Raw genomic sequence first — 21,021 nt, 5'->3', positions numbered from 1 at the left:
AGCTTGTCTTCCGGTTTGGATTTCCACAGGATGAAGGTGAGATCTTACGGATTTATGAACGAACCACTCATTTTAAAATCTTTCCGGTCTACTGACATTTGTTATGACATCCGCTTCAAACATTACAATGCTCATGATAACTTTCGTTAACTCTACAATAAGTAAATACATTTCAGCAGCTAATTACTCTTTGACAGCAATGCCATAGAAATATACAGAGCTACCGCGAAAACCGAAGTTAAAGGTGCATTGCGCAAGTCTCTGAGTTTTTGCAGAACTATGCCCCCTTCTGGCGACACGCGAAACTGCAACCAGAGTTGTGCACGCGGTTACATGGAGTTTGCGTTGGGGTTTGGGATGAACTAGAAGCCGGTCTCTTTGAATCCATCTTCTACTTTTGCAAAAGTCGCTCGAGTTGTCTTCGCTGATGCGGATAATGGCGGCGAATACACAAACCTGCCAGACATAGCCAGGTGAGCGTGAACGCGCATGACGTCACGCCCAGTCGATTCCGTCCCGAATCCCTCTTATTTATTTTACTGTACAGGATTATAGAGGCAATCGCAGTGATCATAGAAGGGCTCATTCAGCCCATCAGGCAATTGTTTAAGCATGTATGGGTTAGAAAAACGGGTATTTTTAACATGAAAAGTTGCTTAATGCACCTTTAAAATACAAAATTCTAAAGATGGCTGCGCGCTTGTTTTTTCTACAATGGCGCATAAGGTCTATACATCAGTAAAAAACACTTAACTTCACATTGGCCCTCTGAGCATCATGAAAAACAAACTATACTCTATAGACAGTGACCAAAACAAGACTAGAACTAGAACACTCCCATCTTATCATAATCAACAAAGCAGTCACTGTATGTTTATACAGTTTCATCTGACTGTTTGAGTCTTGCAGTACAGCTTCGGTCTGAAAATATAAAAACTGGATTTCAGACATTCTTTTCTTATTCAAACAAAATCCTGTCATCCAGCATCTTCTCCCTCTTTCATTTTCATCCTTTTCACCAAAAATGTGTTTTAGGTGGACAAATCAATACAGTACAAAGAACATCAAAAAAAATGTAGGATGTTGGAAAATAACAATGTCTTTTCTGTTAACCAAATGCTTTTTAATCTTCGCTATTGCTTCAAAGCAAATGAACAAGCGCGCCGGTATTTGTAGTGTGGTGACGTGTGTGTTCAAGTGAGCCAGATATGAGCAGATTCTGTGCAATACGCTGTATTTAATATATCATGATGAATTTGAACTAAATCTGTGCAGATTTGGCTTACACGAACTTCCCCAGCAAAGTGAGTGAACATAATAATAACACGCCAAATTGGCTAGTGAACTGACAGCGTTACCTGCCACAGTTCATTTGGTGGGTTGGCGGGTGTTAATTTCAAACTCTGTGGATACTGTTTTCAAAACACATACTCGCCTGCAATAGTGAGTGGTCGCTTATTAACTGACAAGCCTTAAAGGAGCCGCGCCTTAATAGATAATTTCAGACAGAGGGTCAGAACGAAGGTTAAACGTGATTCACGTCTGGTGTTTACGTGATTCAATACTAATCAAAATATTTCTAAATTCTGAGTAAAGTTTTTCGCTTTAGCCAAAAGATTGAAAAAGAGGTTCTTGAAGCACTGAATCTTGAACCAATGCTGGTTTGCACATTAACCAAATTTCTGCAGAGATGCTCCTCTGAGATCCTAAACCGCTCGGACATCTAGAAAAATGATCAAACGGAAATCTACGCTGTTAATTGCGAACAATAAAATTGGTCATTTAGAAACTTGGACAGAACGAGGCCGTTATTTTCATTGATGGTATCCATGATCAAAAAGCACATGGCTTAATCGCCAGTCATCTGTCACTTTGGTCAGCATGGCTAAGCAAGGCATTATTCATTAGCATAATAGAAACCAGCCCGTTTGGAAAAAAATGACTGAACCTCTGACATATATTATGTAGTCAATATGTAATCACCTTGTTCCTGCATGAGCGAGTGATTTGTTCGCTCAAACATGCTTTTATAACCAATACTACAAATCCCAAAGGAAAATGAGCTCAGAGGATTTAGTATTCAGTGGCACAGAGTTCCATTTTTAACAAATCTTCTTTTAATACGCTCACGTTGATCTACACTCCATTTCAAAGTGACCTCGCTTAAGATCAAGTCAAGAAAGAAAGCTATTCTTCATAATGCAGAACATGTCACAATGGAAATGTTTACAGTGCAGTTTCCATGAGATGGATGGAGTCTCTAGAGGCCCAAAACACTATTAACTCATCAAAGATGTGCTTTTTGCTCCTTTGAAGGGATACAACTTCGTCCAACAAAGGAAATGTACTATCACATTCAAAACAGTTCTCTTTCGATTTGAGTTAACGAGAACTTATAAATAATATTCCGACCTCACACACACACACCATGGTCCTGGCTTGGGAAAATCCCTCGCCTTTTGTTTTGGAAAAAAATGTGTGGTAGAAAGGTCAAAAATAAATCTGGCCAACCAGAGCACTTCATTATTACGCTTAGCGGAAATCAGGCAGACAGACAGTGAGCAAGAGCGAGTCAACTCATCTATCATGAGGCGTTGGGAAAGCCTGGCAATATTACAAGCTCGTCGAGTAATTCCATATGATCCCTGTCGCAAACAGTTTCTCCTGTATCTGTGTGAGGCACAAACACCCGCTGAGGTCCAGAAGTCTGATCCTTCGCGCCAGCACACAGAGGCTTACCTCACAGCTTGTGTGTCACATCCAGCGAACGGGATTGAGGGTGGAGGGCTAGGAAACGGCCCAAATCAGTGTTTCCATGAGCACACTGTTTCAGCGTACTGTGCTAGATGTTGTTGTTCACCCTATGCATCGTTGAGATTGGCATCTTGCACGACTGACGAATGGTGTTTGTTTTTCTGTAATTCATGACATCTCGTCAAATAAAGAAGACATGTAGGAAAACTCAGACTCAAAGAGGAATCGGGCCAAATGTTTTTTTGTTTTTGTTTTTAGACAAAAACCAGGGATTCAGCGGCGAGAAGAATTCAAAAACAGGAAGGATCAGGTAAGGCTGAGAACATCACAGATGCAAATGTACAGAATAAGCAGCAAAATAGGTCAACCAAAAATTCTGTTATCGGTCACTCAGCCTTACTGACTTATTGATTTCTTCTGATGAACACAAAAAGAGAAGTTTTGAAGAATGTTCACGTTGCTCTTTTTCATACAATAGTGACCAGGGGCTGTCAAGCGGCAAAAAGACAAATAAAGACCATAAAATCATTATGAAATAGTCCATATGTGGGGATGACATATTTTTGTAGGCCAAAACCCAGGAACATGTTAGCATTTTAGCACTTCTGGTTCAATCAATGGGTTCCAGTAATAAGAAGTCAATGTTTTTTTTTTTGCTTTTATATGTCTTGAAAACGCCGGTTGCTAACAAGTGGCTAAATGGTTTTACAGAGGTTGGCAGGGACGTTAAAACATCATTGTGGCGAACAGGTAAACTCATCTACTCACTAGTCTGCTTTTACAGCCTAATTGTGTTAATAAGCATGCTCTTGCACACTATTATGATTCAACTTTCAGAGAAAATTTATTAAAATTAGTGCTGTCAAATGTTTAATTATAATATTCATATCAGTAAGTCTCAAGCAATATGTGAGTAAATAAGTTAATTGATTTGTAGTATACTTAGTATGAAATAAATGAATTTTAAATACATTTTGAAATAGATTTTTTGAACATCCAATAGGGTTTTTGTCGAGGAAACCTGGGTGATGCTAACTTCTGGGTTGGCCTACAAAAATACGTTAGGACTTGCAAAATAGACAGAACTTTAAGTTGTAATTCATTGAAAATTATGCTTATTAGCATGGTTCCAATTCAATTGCATTGAAAAGAACAGCTTAGACATTCTGCAAAATAACTTCTTTTGTATTCCACTGAAGAAAGAAAGTCAGGAATTAAGGAATTAAGGAAAGAAAGGAATTATTTCCTTTATTAATCATAAAAAAAAACAATAAAAGTACCTCAAAGGGAGCTCCGATTTCAGGCCTATTTAAAAGTCCAATATGAAAAAGATTAAATTATGGCACACAGTACAATGCAAGTCTTTGTACAGACACAAGCGCCATGTTTACATTTTACGCCCGCCCTACTTGTTGAGGCTTATCGTAGTTGCTCCAGCCAGCATGCACCTGCTTTTCATTTCCCTCCCAGAATTCCACATCAGCCTGTTGACAAATAACTTTACAACAGTTTACAATTCATCCTCATTCTATAAACAACTAGGAGGGTTTGAAGGGGCAAGGAATTTATAAAATGAGTTAACGATGATGGTGATCCACACCAGAAAGAAAAAAAAATGCACCATGCCAAACCCGCCGAACGATTATCAATTAATTTCATTGTCTAAATTTGCGTAAAAATATTCTAACTACACTAAAACATAGAGGTTGAAATTTTCTGAGTGATGCATGCCTGTGTCGCCACAATGCTAGGGTGCTGTGGATGGTGTCAGAGCGTCGCTATGGGGTTGCTAAGGTCTTCTGATTGTTCGTTAGTGAATTGCTATGTCATTAGCATTTTCCACTGCGTGCCGGACGGGCCAATGGCCTCGGAACTCAAACACCGAGCCCAAAATCAAGTTGCGTTTCCACTATCGGGCCAGTTGCCCAGCAGCGCTACCCTAAAACGCACCCTTAACACACCTCCATAGAACGACATCACACAAACTCACCATTTCACCAGCTGACTGAAAACTAGCTAGATCGCAAAATGAGCATGAAAGAAGCGAACATTTGGTCTTTTACTTAGAGACTTAAGATTCCAGCATCGATATTTGACCAGTGTTTTACAATAAAAAATTTACAGTGACTGTAATTTATTAATTCTGAAGTGCACATCAATCATGCAGAATCAAACTAGTATTTACCATTTCACATAAAAAGAGAACCTATTAGGTTGCACCTACTTCCATTTATTTGCGATCACAAGAATGCAAGAAACAACTCCATTAAGGTTTAAGTCCAAAGGCTTACATACATTACGTACATTTGTATTAACTTTTATTAAACTAAATTTAACGGTTAGATCAGGTAGAAAGCTTGCAATTGTTTTTTTTTGTTTTTTTAATAGTTAGGCCTAATAGTGATGCTTGCACTGACAAACACCTCTAATAAATTAAATAATAGAAACTCTCTTTCAGTACAGAAAAAAGCATACTGCAATAAATAATTATTTTGTTGGCAACAAGTGGCAATTTTGATAACAGTATGAATAGCTAAGCAAATATTCTAATATATATATATATATACAGTGCAATGCATAAGTGAATACACCCATGCTAAAGATGACTAAAAAGAGGGATAAAAAATCATATTTTGGAAATTGAACTTAATGCCTTAATTAAAAAAATTAGGAAAAATCCAACCTTTAAGGACACCAATTTTCTTTGTGAATGAATAATGTATCGTAAATAAATAAATGTTCTTCCTTAAAATACATGGTGCATAAGTGAGTACACCCCTATGTTAAATTCCCATAGAGGCAGGCAGATTTTTATTTTTAAGTATTTTTTTATATTTTTTTTTAGGATACTATGCATCCTGATAAAGTTCCCTTGGCCTTTGGAATTAAAATAGCCTCACATCATCACATAGCCTTCACCATACCTAGAGATTGGCATGGTTTTATTTCAGTTAGCCTAAAAGCTAGTTTGATTTGCATTGAGAGATGATCTTATGGAAAGTACCCCATGCCAATCTCTAGGTATGGTGAAGGCTATGTGATGATGTGGGGCTATTTTAATTCCAAAGGCCAAGGGAACTTTATCAGGATGCATAGTATCCTAAAAAATTTTTTTTTAAAATACTTAAAAATAAAAATCTGCCTGCCTCTATGGGAATTTAACATAGGGGTGTACTCACTTATGCACCATGTATTTTAAGGAAGAACATTTATTTATTTACGATACATTATTCATTCACAAAGAAAATTGGTGTCCTTAAAGGTTGGATTTTTCCTAATTTTTTTAATTAAGGCATTAAGTTCAATTTCCAAAATATGATTTTTTATTCCTCTTTTTAGTCAACTTTAGCATGGGTGTATTCACTTATGCATTGCACTGTATATATATTGCTGCATTCTTTCAGAGAGATGAGGCAAGGTTTCCTGAGGTTTTGCCGTTACCTGATCAGAGCTCTCAGCGTGATAGAAATGTCTAAGGAAAAAGGGCTGAATCCCATCATTGTGCAGAATCACGGAACACCCGAAGGTTCCAACAAGAAAACGCAGCCGCCATGATGGACAGGAACGCAATGTTGTTATTGAAAACACGTGTAATTTTAACAGACTGGTATCACTCTACCAAAGACATGCTCTTGGGGCGTGGGGCGCTGAGTCGGCAGAAATATTTCTCTCACAGTCAAAAGACAGATTATATGCTTTCTTTTTTCTAAATACCATTTCTAAAAAACAGTCTTTATAAAAGGATCTGTTGTTGCTTTCAACTTATGTGAGATAATTCCTGAGGTAATTTTTCATGAATTCATCTATGTCTCTGGGTACAGGCTGAATTTCACATTCTTACATAGTGTGTTTAGATAAAGTATTTGTTTTCAGAGCAAGTTTGACGTGAGCAGAAAAATACCACTCTTATCTTTTTAACAAGGTTCCTTAGGAGACACACTGTGTTATTTCTAAGAAGAAATATCATATGCTTAATTTTTAACATCCACTAATTCAGATGACAAATAGGGCCCGCCACAAAGTGACACTTTGCCTCATGGACTGTTAAGCAGTCGTCCAGAATGCAGGCTTTGCCGAAGGAGCATAGTGTGAGCATGCTTATGAAACCTACAATAAAAAAATGGTTCCCTTGACAAAAACCCAATAGGATTTTGGGATTATTGCAGAAAATAAGCTCTATAACCAGCAAAAGATGCATGTTCATTATGATAATCTTCACAAATACGCACAACTTTTATGAATTTTGAAGCCAAATACAATCACCACAATTAAAAAGTTAAATGTCTGAAACCTAAAATAAAACATTGGTTCCCTCAACAAAAACCTAATGTGATTTTTCCATTGGATTTTGGATTATTGCAGAAAATAAGCTCTGTAACCAACAAAAGTTTATGATTATTACATGTTCATTATGATTATCTTCACAAATACGCACAACTTTTATGAATTTTGAAGCCAAATGCAATCACCAGAAGTAAAAATTGTAAAGTCTGAACCCTAAAATGAAAAATTGGTTCCCTCTACAAAAACCCATTGAGATTTTTCCATTTGGTTTTGGATTATTGTAGAAAATAAGTTCTGATAACCAACAAAAGTTTATGATTATTACATGTTCATTATGATTATCTTCACAAATACGCACAACTTTTATGAATTTTGAAGCAAAATACAATCACCACAATTAAAAAGTTAAACGTCTGAAACCTAAAATAAAAAATTGGTTCCCTCAACAAAAAAATAAAATAAAAATACAAATAAAAACAATAGGATTTTTCCATTGGCTTTTTTAAAATTGGATTATTTCAGAAACTAAGCTCTGAAACCAACATAAGTTAATGATTCTTAAATGTTCATCATGGTAATCTTCAAAAATGCACACAACTTTGAAGCCAAATGCAATCACCAGAAGTAAAAATTGTAAAGTCTGAACCCTAAAATGAAAAATTGGTTCCCTCTACAAAAACCCATTGAGATTTTTCCATTTGGTTTTGGATTATTGCAGAAAATAAGTTCTGATAACCAACAAAAGTTTATGATTCTTACATTTTCATCATGATAAATAATCTTTACAAATGCACACAAAGCCAAATACAATCGCAAGAAGTAAAAAGCTAAATGTGGGCTATAAACAAACTACACCAGGGCTCATGAATTCAATGTCACCACTATTAAGCCTCCAACAACATTTAAATATACATTTAAAAAACATTTTCCCTGAAAGTTTAAGTTGGAATAGTTTGCCCAAGCGTGATTATAAACGCATTGAGGCTGTGAAAACGGACCAGCGAGTTGATAGGTTTTCCTGTTTGGCATGATGACGGCCATGGACTTCACGGACGCACGCGAGCGAAAGTCCGTGAGACCGCAAATCCCCATTTAGGCTGCCATTTGGGACATGGCCATTGCTAAAACACTGTTCGCGATATGAAAGGTTGTGTTTATTTGAAAAGCAGGAATTGGCTTTTCTGAAGCTTTGCATCAGCTGCGACAACCCAAATTTGTGGCAGCCCGAGGCTTACGGTTCAGCCAGCCGTATCTTCCAGAACGGGCTCACCGAGACCCTTTCCAAGCTCTCTTAACTGGGTCTGATTATTTTCACACACCTTTCAGGTTAGCACAAATGAAACTTTGACATGTGCCGGATTTCTTACCAATATCGACTTGCCTGCGAGAGTGTTTATTTTGAAGGCCAGCATGCTCTGATTCAGGTGCTGAGTCTCATTCCTCTGTCTGGTTTCTCCTGTATTTATCCACAGCCTGCCAATTAAACCGGCAAGTGTTCGCCCTAAAGGCCATTCTACCCCACTGAATCCAAATACGCAAAGTGTGCTTGTTCTGGCGTGGCCATAAATGGACGGGAGACCTGTTTTGAGTATCCTTCAGCGAAAGGTGTTGTGTCACGAGTCACCGACTAAGTTCTCGTAGTAAAGGTGATTTATCACACACTTCACACTTTTGCAGAGGTCAATTTGAAATAATTTATTTAGCCATTTTAGGATCCATATTTTTTAACAGGCAGAGTTTAGCACTGCCGGCTAAAGTATCACATATATCACTTATGTTGTGTTGGATGAATAATATTATTCTAATTTTTAATATGGTGATTATAAAGCATCAAGGTTTACCATTAAAAAGTTTGGGGTCAGTAAGATTTTTTTTATGTTTTAGAAAGAAGTCTCTTAGAGCTGCATTTAACTGATCAAAAATACAGTAAAACCAGTAATATTATGAAATATGATTACATGTAAAGTAACATTTTTTTTTATGCAATTTATTTCTGTGATGGAAAAGCTGAATTTTCAGCATCATTACTCTTCAAGGTCACATGATCCTTCAGGAAATCATTCTAATATATATATTTTTTATATATATTTTTCTACAAAAAAAGTTATTCTAATATTCAATATGGTGATAATTAAGCATCAAGGTACACTATCGTTCAAAAGTTTGGAGTTGGTATGTTTTTTAAATGTTTTTGAAAAAAGTATCTTACCAGAGCTGCATTTAGTTGATCAAAAATAGTAATATTGTGAAATATTATTACAATGTAAAATAACTTTTCTATTTTAATATGTTTTATAATGTAATTTAATCCTGTGGTGGTAAAGCTGAATTTTCAGCATCTTTCAGAAATCATTTTACTAACATTTTATTAATTTCTAATAGTTTTACTTAATATATTCCATAGGTTCTTAAATATTAAGTTGTAGCTCACCAAAACTGACCAGAGCATCTGGAAAATGAGACTTGGTGCTTCATTAAGCATAGAAATGTGTCACATATACTGCCATTGCCTGAAATCACCCACTTTAGACATTCATTAAATTCTTTCCTTTTGTCTTCGGAAGAACAGAACAGAAGAGAACTGAGGTTGAGTAAATGATGACAGAATATTTACATTTTTGGACAAACTTTTTCCTTTTAAAGATTGTTGTTAGGCACAACGTACAGTGGAGTGACTACATTCACAATGCTTTTCAACAAAAATCCTATATATTAAAAATGTTGTTAATCACAAGACATTTTAATAGAAAACTGAATTAAGACAAATTTTCTAAATATGCTCATTTTCACTTTATTTTGACCTGTAAAGTGCTGTCATCTCCTCTTAAGATTGGTTTGCTAAGCTGTAACAGGCACACCAAAAAAAATCAAGTGAGCCTATTTATTGTCACTGGATATACACAATTGCACACTGTACATACAACGATGTAGTACCGCATTTATTCTATTACCGCAGTAGTAGTATTTTGAGGCTTGAGTACCGCAAAACTGTTGCACTGCAGTATCTTGCAGCACTGATTGCAGTTTGTCCTTCAGCAGAAATAATTACACATGCAACATGATTCTAACCTATTTTCTACCACTGCATGAGGCTGCCAAAGCAATGTGGTTTTCTTTACCTTTTGAAAGAAGTCCTCACCTCCGTTGACTCGCCCCTCCGTGGCAGCTGCGGAGAAGAATGGGACATTTCAGAAAAAGCGTAACATCAGGAATCACTTATGTTGGCGTATTAACAAAATCAGCAATTCATATCAACACATTCTTCCACATGGCCTTGGGTGGAAAAAATGTCTGCGCAATTTAGGCAGGGCGGGGGTCATTTTCCTGTCCATTTGCAGCAAGTCACCTTGAAAAATCAATGCATTACTACTTTCTGCAGGATTGTAATAAACTTTGTGATGCATAATACTACATTTAGAAGGTTTAAATGAAGTGTAAAGCTCTGGGTTCTGTGTTCAAACCCCATCTAGGACTTCCTATTGCTTATCTTGTAGTCGTAGACTATAGCAATGGCAAAGTCACGGATTAGATTGCCCAAACACACACACACACACCGATCAAAATGCATGCACTAAGTTGTTTTGTATAAAAGCGTCCGCTGAATGTAGAAATGTAAATGTAATCCACATGAGACAAGGAATCTGACATACTTGTTCAGTTTGAGAAGTTTGCCAAGAACATTTGATTTAAATTAAACAATAAAATACAGACTTGTTCATCAGCAAATTTGGATGTTGTTTAAAGACATTGAAACCACAAAATGCAGCAGTTGACAGACTTCTAGAACTTTTTCAGTTCATATTTCTCTTGATCAGAAACATGACCTACATTGTGAGATGCAGGCATGGTCTTGTTGGGCCAAGCTTTAAAATGTGCGTCTACTGTAATCCAGACAAATGCGACGCGTTTATTTATATCCAATGAATTACAGGGGAGTTTTTTTTCAGAGCCGATTGACTGAAAATTGCTCAAACCACAGGCACCGGCTGAATCAGCCCTGCTTTACCGCTAAGACATATCCAGAGGCAATGGAGGAAGCTCTGGAAGCTGAGAACAAACTGAACTGTACAGAGTTAACTACATTCAGAGAGAAAACAAAATTACTAATTTTTCTGTGATTGGCCAAGAAACAAAGCAAAACAGAATCTAATGGATTTATGAGACTGTGGAAAGGCCTCAGGAAACTATTCATAAACACCATAACCTTCTCAAAAATTATGAACAGACTTTGACCATTTTACTCCATGTTGCTCAAAACATTTGATGTGTGGCCACCATGTGCCAATAACAAGGGTGGTCTCAACCTCACACTCCCGGCTGCCCACAGTTTGTTCTCTCAGCTTTTGACGCATATTGCACACAACACTGGAAAACACTTGTGGAAATCACAAGGTTCAATCAGATTGCTATATTGCTAGTTGGTTTTTATCACAAAATCATGTTTAAAACAGTGATACACCAACATTTTTGGCAGGAAAAAATTCTGTTTCAGACAAAACTTTTTATTTTTTTTTACCAGAGCAGAGACGTTTAATTAGTGCTTCTCAAATGAGGCGTTTTGACAGTGTCAGTGTCTATTCCGTGCACACAACATGGATAAGCTACAATATGTCAACAGGTAAACATGTCAGCAATGTGGACGCATTTCACTTTGACCAAAAATGAATGTGTGAAATTTGTTTGGTTGAAATATCGAGAGGTACAAACATAGAACTCAACATACGACTGGTTTAATTTATCACCTGAGAACATGACACCCTGAACAACATAAAGAGTTCAATTACCCAACATAAGCGAAAAGCGAGCATGCATTTAAAATGCCCTCCCTTACACCCGGTGTTTATACCAGTGTTGTCACAAGTTTATATACCGGTGTGAAAATGTCCTCGCCGTGACATCCCTACAACAAAGGTTTAGCAATGCTGAGTGTACCGAAATCAAAAAAAGCATTTCAACTTTACAATAGTCATTCATAAACATTGCTGAAACATTGCTAATAGGATGAACATCATTGGAAGCCATTGTAAAATAGATAATAATTGCACACCTGTGACAACTTGGGGTGTAAATCGGATGGTTCGCCATGATACGATATGATATCAATTCTCATAGCCAACGATACGATATTTGCCGATACCTCAAAAAAATTCAGTGATACGATTACGATCCGATTCGATTTAGCAACTATTTACTGAATACTGGTGTCTTTTATTATGTTACTGTCATTACCATTTTATAAAACCAATAAGCCACGCAAGGCAAATGCGTTACAGTGATTTTACCACAAAAAAACTTGGTTTCAGGCACTTGTGGATTATTGTAGCTTGCCCACAGAAAGGTCCATTTAACTTATTTTTCATTATAACTACACTTGGGAGGTCAAGCAACTGCTCTTCGCTGTTCTTCACGCCAACTTCTGTATAATAGCTTCAAAGACAGATAGGCCTATCTTTTTGCAATTGACATTATTTTTACTTGGCACTTAGTGTCTTATTGCTTTGCGCAATGTGCCAACATAAGCCATAGCATTATGAAACACAAGAATAAATCAACAAAATGCTCAGCTCCACAGACAAATGTCAAGACTTTGTCCGTCAACACATACAGTGAATAAAAACATATCTATGAATTGCTGGCACAGGTAAAACATTCACTCTTTTCCAAGATGGGCTGTGTTCAGGGAATGGATTCCCAAAGCAGATTAGTGACCCAAATGTCTTCTTTGTGACTATATTTCTTCCCTTTGGAGCAAAGTGCAAAGTTAAAGAATAAAGCACTGCCAACATCCTCTCATGCAAGGTTAGTGGTTAACCTCACTGTAAGTAAAGAAGGCCACCAGGTTATTGAGACTGGATAGGCTACACCGGCATGAGAGGAGGCTTTTATAAATGGGTTTCTACATTAAAGAGAACATATTCAGCATAATATCTCACACCAACATGGGAAAGTTAAATAGCACTCATCTTGGTTGATTTCCTTAACTTATATCAGCCTATATTAGGGTGTATTACGATACCTGGCAATGCATCTAATACAGAGAAATTGTAGAAAAGGACTGGGAATTGTGTGTGTGTGGGGGGACTCAAGAGTCCAGAAAGTAAATTGGGGGGGACAGAGTTCCAGCTGAAAATATAGAGGATTTCCATCTTTCCATCTCCACATAATTGCCTCCAAACGCTATGTAAATTTCATAAATATGGTGGGATTTTCTGCATTTTAAATTTGAAAATATTAAATATGTTCTCAACTAGGGTCTCCCCAGTAAATCTTAGCTATTTTCACCACTGTATATAAATAACTTCAACACTTTTACTTATATAAATTACTTTAGCGCTTTAAAGGAGAACTCCGGTCAATTTTAACATTGAGCTCATTTTTTTGTACATTTGGAAGGCCATAGTAATCGATTGTCGAGTTCACGCGCATAGGTTTAGTTTCTGACATAAAAATTCTGGTCAATACGAAAAGCCAAGAATTATTTGTATGTTAAGGCTGATAACCAATAAATGGCCAATACTACAATTCTATACTATTTTCTCCACATAAATTAAAAAACCCTAAAATAATTTTAAATACTACAAGTGAAATTAGGAATCACAACATTATAATTAAAAATGAATAATTATAATAATAATAATTAAATGTACACAATGAAAAATGTATATTCACTTTGAGATTTGCTAAAGATTACATTTAACAGGAAAGCGTTTTTTTTTTTTTTTTCACAAAAGTGTGAGCGATAGATGACATCTAAATGTAACAATAGAGGAAATGCACAACTAAATATCTGATACCAGGCGATATGCTAAATGAAAAAATCTCTAATATCAGCTGATATGGAATCCATATATTATGCAACCATAATTTCTTTATTATTATTGTTACAGGCAGTCGGGAGGACTGTAAGCAGTTTAAAAACTTAGCAGTAAATGGGAGAGAGAGACAATAGTTAGTGGTTGTTTATAAGATCCTCTTTGTTGTCTGAGCTTAAACATTGTACTTCAGAGTCATTAAGACACTGAATCACAGGATTGATAAATACATTGAATTAAATAAAACATATAGATACTTAAAGTGCCCCTATTATGCTATTTTAAAGTTCCCTAATGTTGTTTTTGGAGACTCCTACAATAGGTTTACATGCATCAAAGGTAAAAAACTGTTTAATTTCCTCATAATATACATTTGCATATCACCATATTTTCAGTGATTCTCAAACGACTCGTCAGATGAATCAATCTCTCTAAATCCCGCCTTTCCACAAGCTACTCTGCTCTGATTGGCCAGACAGCTCAGTCTGTTGTGATTGGTTTACCGCATACAGTGCGCGTCGCAAACAAAAAAGCCCATAACCATAACAACGTCAGCTGTCATGAGGCTTCCTACACCGTAAAGTAAAGACAGTAACGAACAATGACGTCGATTTTACCATATCAATGCAAGCGCGAGTCCGATGATGAAACACTGGAAGAACTAGTCATTCAACCCGAACCTCCATCGCAAGGACGACTCGAGCAGGACATTTCTCAGTGATACACTACTCAGTTTGGGGTACATTATGAGATGTTGCAACTGTAATTCCTCACCATCAGCATTAACAAGTGCATGTCCATCAACAAACCAATTATTTTACTAGTACTAATTTATTATATTTTTTTATATTGGATATTTTTGTAATATTATATTGAGTATTTTTGTAATATATTGCGGTGAACACGTGGAAACTGTATCAATAACAGTGCAGTCGAGCTCTAGCATGAATGACTGATGTGAATGACTGATTTAACATAAACGTTGGTAAAACAAATCTTGCTCCATGCTTAAAGCAACACCAAGTAACTTTTGCTCTCGGGGTCCCCCTACAGTTGGGAAACAGTATTGTCTTCTACTACTGTCGTAAAATCTGTCATGGTTACACCAGGGGATACACGTGCATTTGTTGACAAGCCGATACCCCCGAACTCACAGAAAGTGAGAACTCACGTCTTGGGCAGACTGCCTACGTTGCGTGTGAAATGTCTTCATTCTAGGTACAGTGGCATATATTTCAGCATGTCATATGAATACAATTTCATAGCCAAAAGATCGCGTAGCTCACGTTTACAAGCCAGCGTCATTATAGTAGCCTATTGGCTACTGTTTTACAGAATGGATATGCTAATTCAATTCAATGTTTGTGTGGTAGGTAATAGCCATATATCGTCAAGCTACCATAGATGAATCCGCAAAGTTGAAAAATCGATTTGCATTATAGCCTGAGGCAAGACACTTTCACCAGAAAAATAAATAAACAAACATGACTATCAGTCTGCAGTCATTAGACTAGTTAGCCTAAAAGATGATTTTGTCCGTCTAATCATGTATTATTTACTTGCAAGAATGTAGCCCCTACCAAACTTGTACACGCCGTTTAGACATAGGCTTACTTCTGACTTTTTTTTGGTCAATATACTTACTAGTCCAACAGCATCGGTTGGGCCTTTGATTTTGTCACTCTCCCTTTTTCTCTTCCTAGTCTCCTCCGACAAAACCTTTGCCTTCTTCGGTTTTGTTGCTGCTTCGGCCATGACAACAACATACACACGCTATACCAGCCGGGAAACAAACGCTAGTTGGGCTCTCACGTCCGAATTTGAGGAAATGGGGGGTGGGGGGTGAGGGGGAAGTGAGGTATGCCGTAAAGCAGTTGAATTTTGTAGCTCTTTTTGTGCTCGGGTTACTACCCGAACCCCGAAGTTCCGTAGTGCCAGTAAAAGCGATACAGACCCCGTCAGGCTATGGCAGACGTGTCATTCAACCTACTGTAAGTCGATGTACCATCACAAGAGTCTTGGAAATATATTATGGGGTTGAAAAACTACATGGTGTTGCTTTTATCTTTCCTTAAAGTAGTGAGAATGACAGACAATCTGCATTAATACACAGTTATAGGTAATAGTGGCCCACAAACTGATTAACAGAAGTATTTAAGTAAGACAGTGATAACGTGAGTTAGCCAGTTAGCAAGAGACCTACACAATATAAAACTCAAAACTAAGTATTTTGAACACCATCTTTTAATCATGAATCATGCATTGAACTCCGAGGTTTGAGAAGTAGTCGTCAGTGAAATAAAGGGAACACAGCAAAAGTTTAGGATTATACTGCTGTGATATCATGGTAAAGATAATTTTTTTTTCATTTTAACCACTGATTCTTCACATGCTCGTCCTTGGGCAGTGAAAAAAACAACTGGCTTTATCTTCACATTGAGCACGGGGTCGTCTCGACATGATGCTGTCCAGCATCCACAGGAATCAGCTGTTGGTTTGAGGTTCAAGTTTTCCCTGGTGTCTGCGCGTGCAATAAGTGGGCGGGCAATATGCTAATGTTTCGTCTTGACGTCACAACGAAATGGCTTATGACTCGTTTGAAAAACCATTAATTTCATTGACTCAGAGTCGACTCCTACTTTTGAAAGACAATAACTTTATATACGGTGCACTTTCAGATTTAAAACTTTGCAGGATGTTTTCATTCACTTAGAGCTATGTTACACACTACATGAAAGGTCATTTTCAAAAATCCATAATACGGGCCCTTTAAAATCAGATCACAATAAATAAGTAAATGAATAAATCAAGATAGAAACCTTAACCATATGTACAAACATGGTCTAATTCTTTTCTACACAACTGGCTCAACTCAGGTAAGTATGCACGAATGGACTTCTTTATGACAAAGATGCTTAGATCATTATGGCAGTATTATAATAATTAAGTGTGAAGGTTCTGTCTCAAGTATATTCTTGAATGGAGAAATACTGTGGTTTAATGAGAAACCACAGCTCTGTCATAACTGTTAACACTATGACATATTATTAGTACTCCTGACCTTAAAGCAGTGGAATCTTAATGGTCAAGGCTCTGGCCTGTTAACACAAGGGTTATAAGTTCAATTACAGATGGGAGTTACCCATGAACTGAGAATTAATGAGATCTCATTCAGTTGCTTCAGAGGGACTGTATCTTTTACTTGTGGACTTTAACTTGCTTATGATGGAAAACGTATCTATTAAATGTCATTATGCTGGTTCAATGAACCTCTGCGGGAACAATGGCCTGCTGTCGCCTAGAAACCACCAAACAATCGCACAGATGTGTGATGCTGCCGCGTCCAAGGCTCCAACTGGATTTGCTGACCTCATAATTGTTGGCTACAATATCATGAACTTTCAAACTGATGTCATGGAAATGTTGCACAATGCAAACAGCAGAATACTGATGGTTTGGTGTTTTTTGAATGCATAAACAGTGGCAAATTAAATGCATCACAGATTACAAACATTTTAAAGCCTCTATAGAGACCACATTACATTGCATTAGGGACTATGAGCGAACAATGTTTGTGACATTTAAGTCACAACACTATGATGTAATTTGCTCAATAACATTTCATATCAAGCAATGCACAGATGACTAGACAATGAAATCATTCTGCTCTCCGCAGATGTAGGAGCAAATATCAGATCCAGCAATTATCATTGCTTCATCAAATGAAATAAACAACACTGTCTGGATCTATTAATTTTTTTTTCAAAAATGCTTTTAAAAAGGAATAAAAAAAAACATGATAATTAAATACACCTCTTCGATGATGAACAAAATCCACTTTAATGTGTTTGTGCAGCTTAAAATGTTGACACAGCATTTTATTGTTTTTCTTAAAGACCCCCTGTGGTGAAAATCAATGTTTTTAATGTTTTAAGACAAACCATGAGAAAATGTATCAGTCAACAACATTGCTCAGTATTTTCTGCAGTGTACCAAAGAAAGTTTAAAACCGACCCTGTTTCCTACCATCACAAACATGTAACCAATCCCGTCAAAGTACGGGGCGGGGCTTTTCCTATCATGCTGTACCTGTGGTGTTTACCTGCAGCAAATGTTTTCTTGCTCTGTGGGTATTTTAACAAAGTGAGCACAATAACCACTTTAAAGGGTTAGTTCATCCAAAAATGAACATTATCCCATAATTTACTTACCCTCAACCCATCCTAGGTGCATATCTTTCTTCTTTCAGCCAAACACACATTTAGAGTTATATAAAAAAATATCCTGGCTCTTCCAAGCTTTATAATAAGCGTGAGTAGAGCCTTAGATTTTGAAGCCCAAAAAAGTGCATCCATCCATAATAAAAGTAATCCATACTAGATTCGCATACGGCCTTTACAGGAAGCCAGTGATTATAGTTTATAAAGTTATAAATATGGATATTTTTTTTACAAAAACACATCACTTTGCTTCAGAAGGCCTTTATTAACCCCCTGGAGTAGTATGGATTACTTTTATGATGGATGGACACACTTTTTTGGACTTCAAAATCTAAGGTAGCATTCACTCCCATTATAGACCTTGGAAGAGACAGAATTGGCTGAAAGAAGAAAGCCATAGCCTATACATAGGAAGGCTTTTCATTTTTGGGTGAACTAACCCTTTAAATCAGGTACATATTCAGATTCAGATTCAGATTCAGATTCAACTTTATTGTCATTGCACAAGTACAACCTGTACAACGAAATGCAGTTTTACATCTAACCAGTCAATCAATCATTAAAGTGCTTTTTAAAAAAAATGTATTTATAGCAATGCTTAAAAAAAATACATAAAAATACAGAATGCAGTATGATTATTAAAAATGCATTTTGCAAATATGATGTATAGAGTTCTAAAAAAATTCAGAAGGTCCATAGGCCATATGAGTAGAGATTTCATATAGTGCATAGTTGAGATGTATTGGTAAAGTGCATAGTGATCAGAGGTAGTCAGACAATCTATAATCCGAGTGCAAGAAAATAAATAAAGGAGAGAAATGGCGGAGCAGCACAGGGACAAGGGCTAGTGTTGGGGCTTGAAGTTGAGCAGCGTTATGGTGTTGGGAAAAAAGCGGTTTCTGAGCCTGCTGGTGCGACTTCTAAGGCTCCTGTAACGTCTCCCAGACGGGAGGATGGAGAACAGTCCTAGACTGGGGTGTTTGTGGTCCTTGATGATATTGTGAGCACGTCGCAAACACCGTGAGTGATGTAGATCAGTAATGGCTGGGAGTGATGTGCCAATGATTTTTTGTGCAGTTTTCACCACTCGCTGTAGTGCTTTCCTGTCAGCCATTGTGCAGTTCCCATATCACACCGTGATGCAGTTAGTGAGAATGCTCTCAACTGTGCAGCGATAGAAGTTACGGAGTATCTGAGGGGACAGTTCAGCTTTTTTCAGTTTCCTGAGGAAGAAGAGGCGTTGTTGAGCTTTCTTGATCATAATGGAGGTATTGAGTGACCAGGAGAGGTCTTGTGAAATGTGGACACCCAGGAACTTGAAGCTAGTGACCCGCTCTACTTCAGCCCCATTGATGTAAATGGGTGTGTGGGTGCCTGCCTTTGCTTTCCGGAAATCAACAATGAGCTCTTTGGTTTTGGAGGTGTTGAGCGCAAGGTTATTATTTGCACACCATGCAGCCAGACGCTGCACTTCCTCCCTGTAGGCTGATTCATCATTGTCCCCGATCAAGCCAAGCACCGTTGTATCGTCTGCAAATTTGATGATGGAGTTAGTGTTGTGAATGGGGGAGCAGTCATGGGTGAAGAGGGTGTACAGTAATGGGCTGAGTCCACCAGTGTTTAGAGGAAGTGTAGTGGAGAAGAGGTTATTTAACCTTACCATCCAGGGTCTGTTGATCAGAAAGTCCAATATCCAGTTGCAGATGGATATGCTGATGCCAAGCCTGTGTAATTTCATGATCAGATCAGATGGTATGACTGTATTAAAAGCTGAACTGAAATCGATGAATAGCATCCTTGCATATGAATTGCTATTATCCAGATGGGTAAGGGCAGAGTGGAGGACTGTGGATATGGCATCCTCAGTCGATCTGTTGGCACGATATGCATACTGGTGGGGGTCTAGTGCAGGAGGAAAACTGGGCTTGAGGTGCGCTAGGATTAGCTTCTCAAGACATTTGGTGATGATGGGGGTCAGTGCTACCGGTCGATAGTCGTTCAGGCACTCTGGGTTTGATCGCTTGGGCACAGGGATGATGATGGTGGTCTTGAGGCACACAGGAACAACAGCCTGGGCCAGTGACAGGTTATCAGTAAAGACTCCAGACAGTTGCTCAGCACATGTTCTCCACACGCGCCCAGGGATGCCATCCGGGCCGGCTGCTTTCCGTATATTCACCCTGCTCAGTACTGACTGCACGGCAGAGACAGTGAGTCTGAGCGGTTGGTCGTCAGGTGGGGAGGTAGTTTTGACAGGCGTAGTGTTGTTGTCCCGGTCAAAGCGGGCATAAAGCTCATTAGCAAAGGAGGTAGTGGTGGTAAGGGGGGTTGAATTTACTCTTCTGTAATCTGTGATGGCCTGTATCCCTTGCCACATGCATCGGGGGTCAGAGTTATTGAAGTGCTCCTCAATCAGACGTTTGTGGCTATGTTGGGCATTCCGTATTCCCCTTTTCAGGTTAGCCCTGGATGTGCTATAGGCTTCTGCATTGCCAGATCGGAAAGCAATGTCGCGAGCCTTTAGCAGTAGACGGACATCCTTATTCATCCAAGGCTTCTGATTGGGGTATAACTTGATCTGCTTGTGAGTTGTGACATCATTGACGCTTGTATTGATGTATTCCAGAACAGAAAAAGTATATGTGTCAATGTCCAGCTGGGAGTCAGAGATGGCATTGGTGGCGAACAGACTCCAGTCCGTGCGCTGAAACCTAAGCTATAGTGCGGCCTCTGCACCCTCGGGCCAGATCTTTACATTCCTCACTGTGGGTTTCACCCTGTTGATGAGGGGTGTGTACCTGGGCAGCAGCAGCAGGGAGAGATGGTCAGATTGACCCAGGTGGGGGAGTGGTTTGACTTTGTAGGCCTCTGGTATGTTTGTGTACACCTTGTTCAAAGTTCTGTCACCTCTGGTCGGGCAGGAGACATGTTGGTGGAACTTGGGGAGTACA

General features: G+C 38.0%; 1 protein-coding gene across 2 annotated transcripts in view; it reads right to left on the bottom strand.

The window, feature by feature from the left end:
- Nucleotides 1–21,021, bottom strand: part of bicc1 (BicC family RNA binding protein 1) — a 102,022-nt gene that overhangs the window by 69,436 nt on the left and 11,565 nt on the right. For both annotated transcript variants that reach the window (XM_084434879.1, XM_084434880.1), the window contains exon 2: nucleotides 10,158–10,204. In XM_084434879.1, the coding sequence (XP_084291005.1) occupies nucleotides 10,158–10,204 (47 nt within the window). The remainder of the gene's footprint in view (nucleotides 1–10,157; nucleotides 10,205–21,021) is intronic.

Source organism: Rutilus rutilus, assembly GCF_951802725.1.
Source record: "Rutilus rutilus genome assembly, chromosome: 16".
Lineage (NCBI taxonomy): Eukaryota > Metazoa > Chordata > Actinopteri > Cypriniformes > Leuciscidae > Rutilus > Rutilus rutilus.
This window is presented reverse-complemented; position numbering and strand designations above follow the sequence as displayed.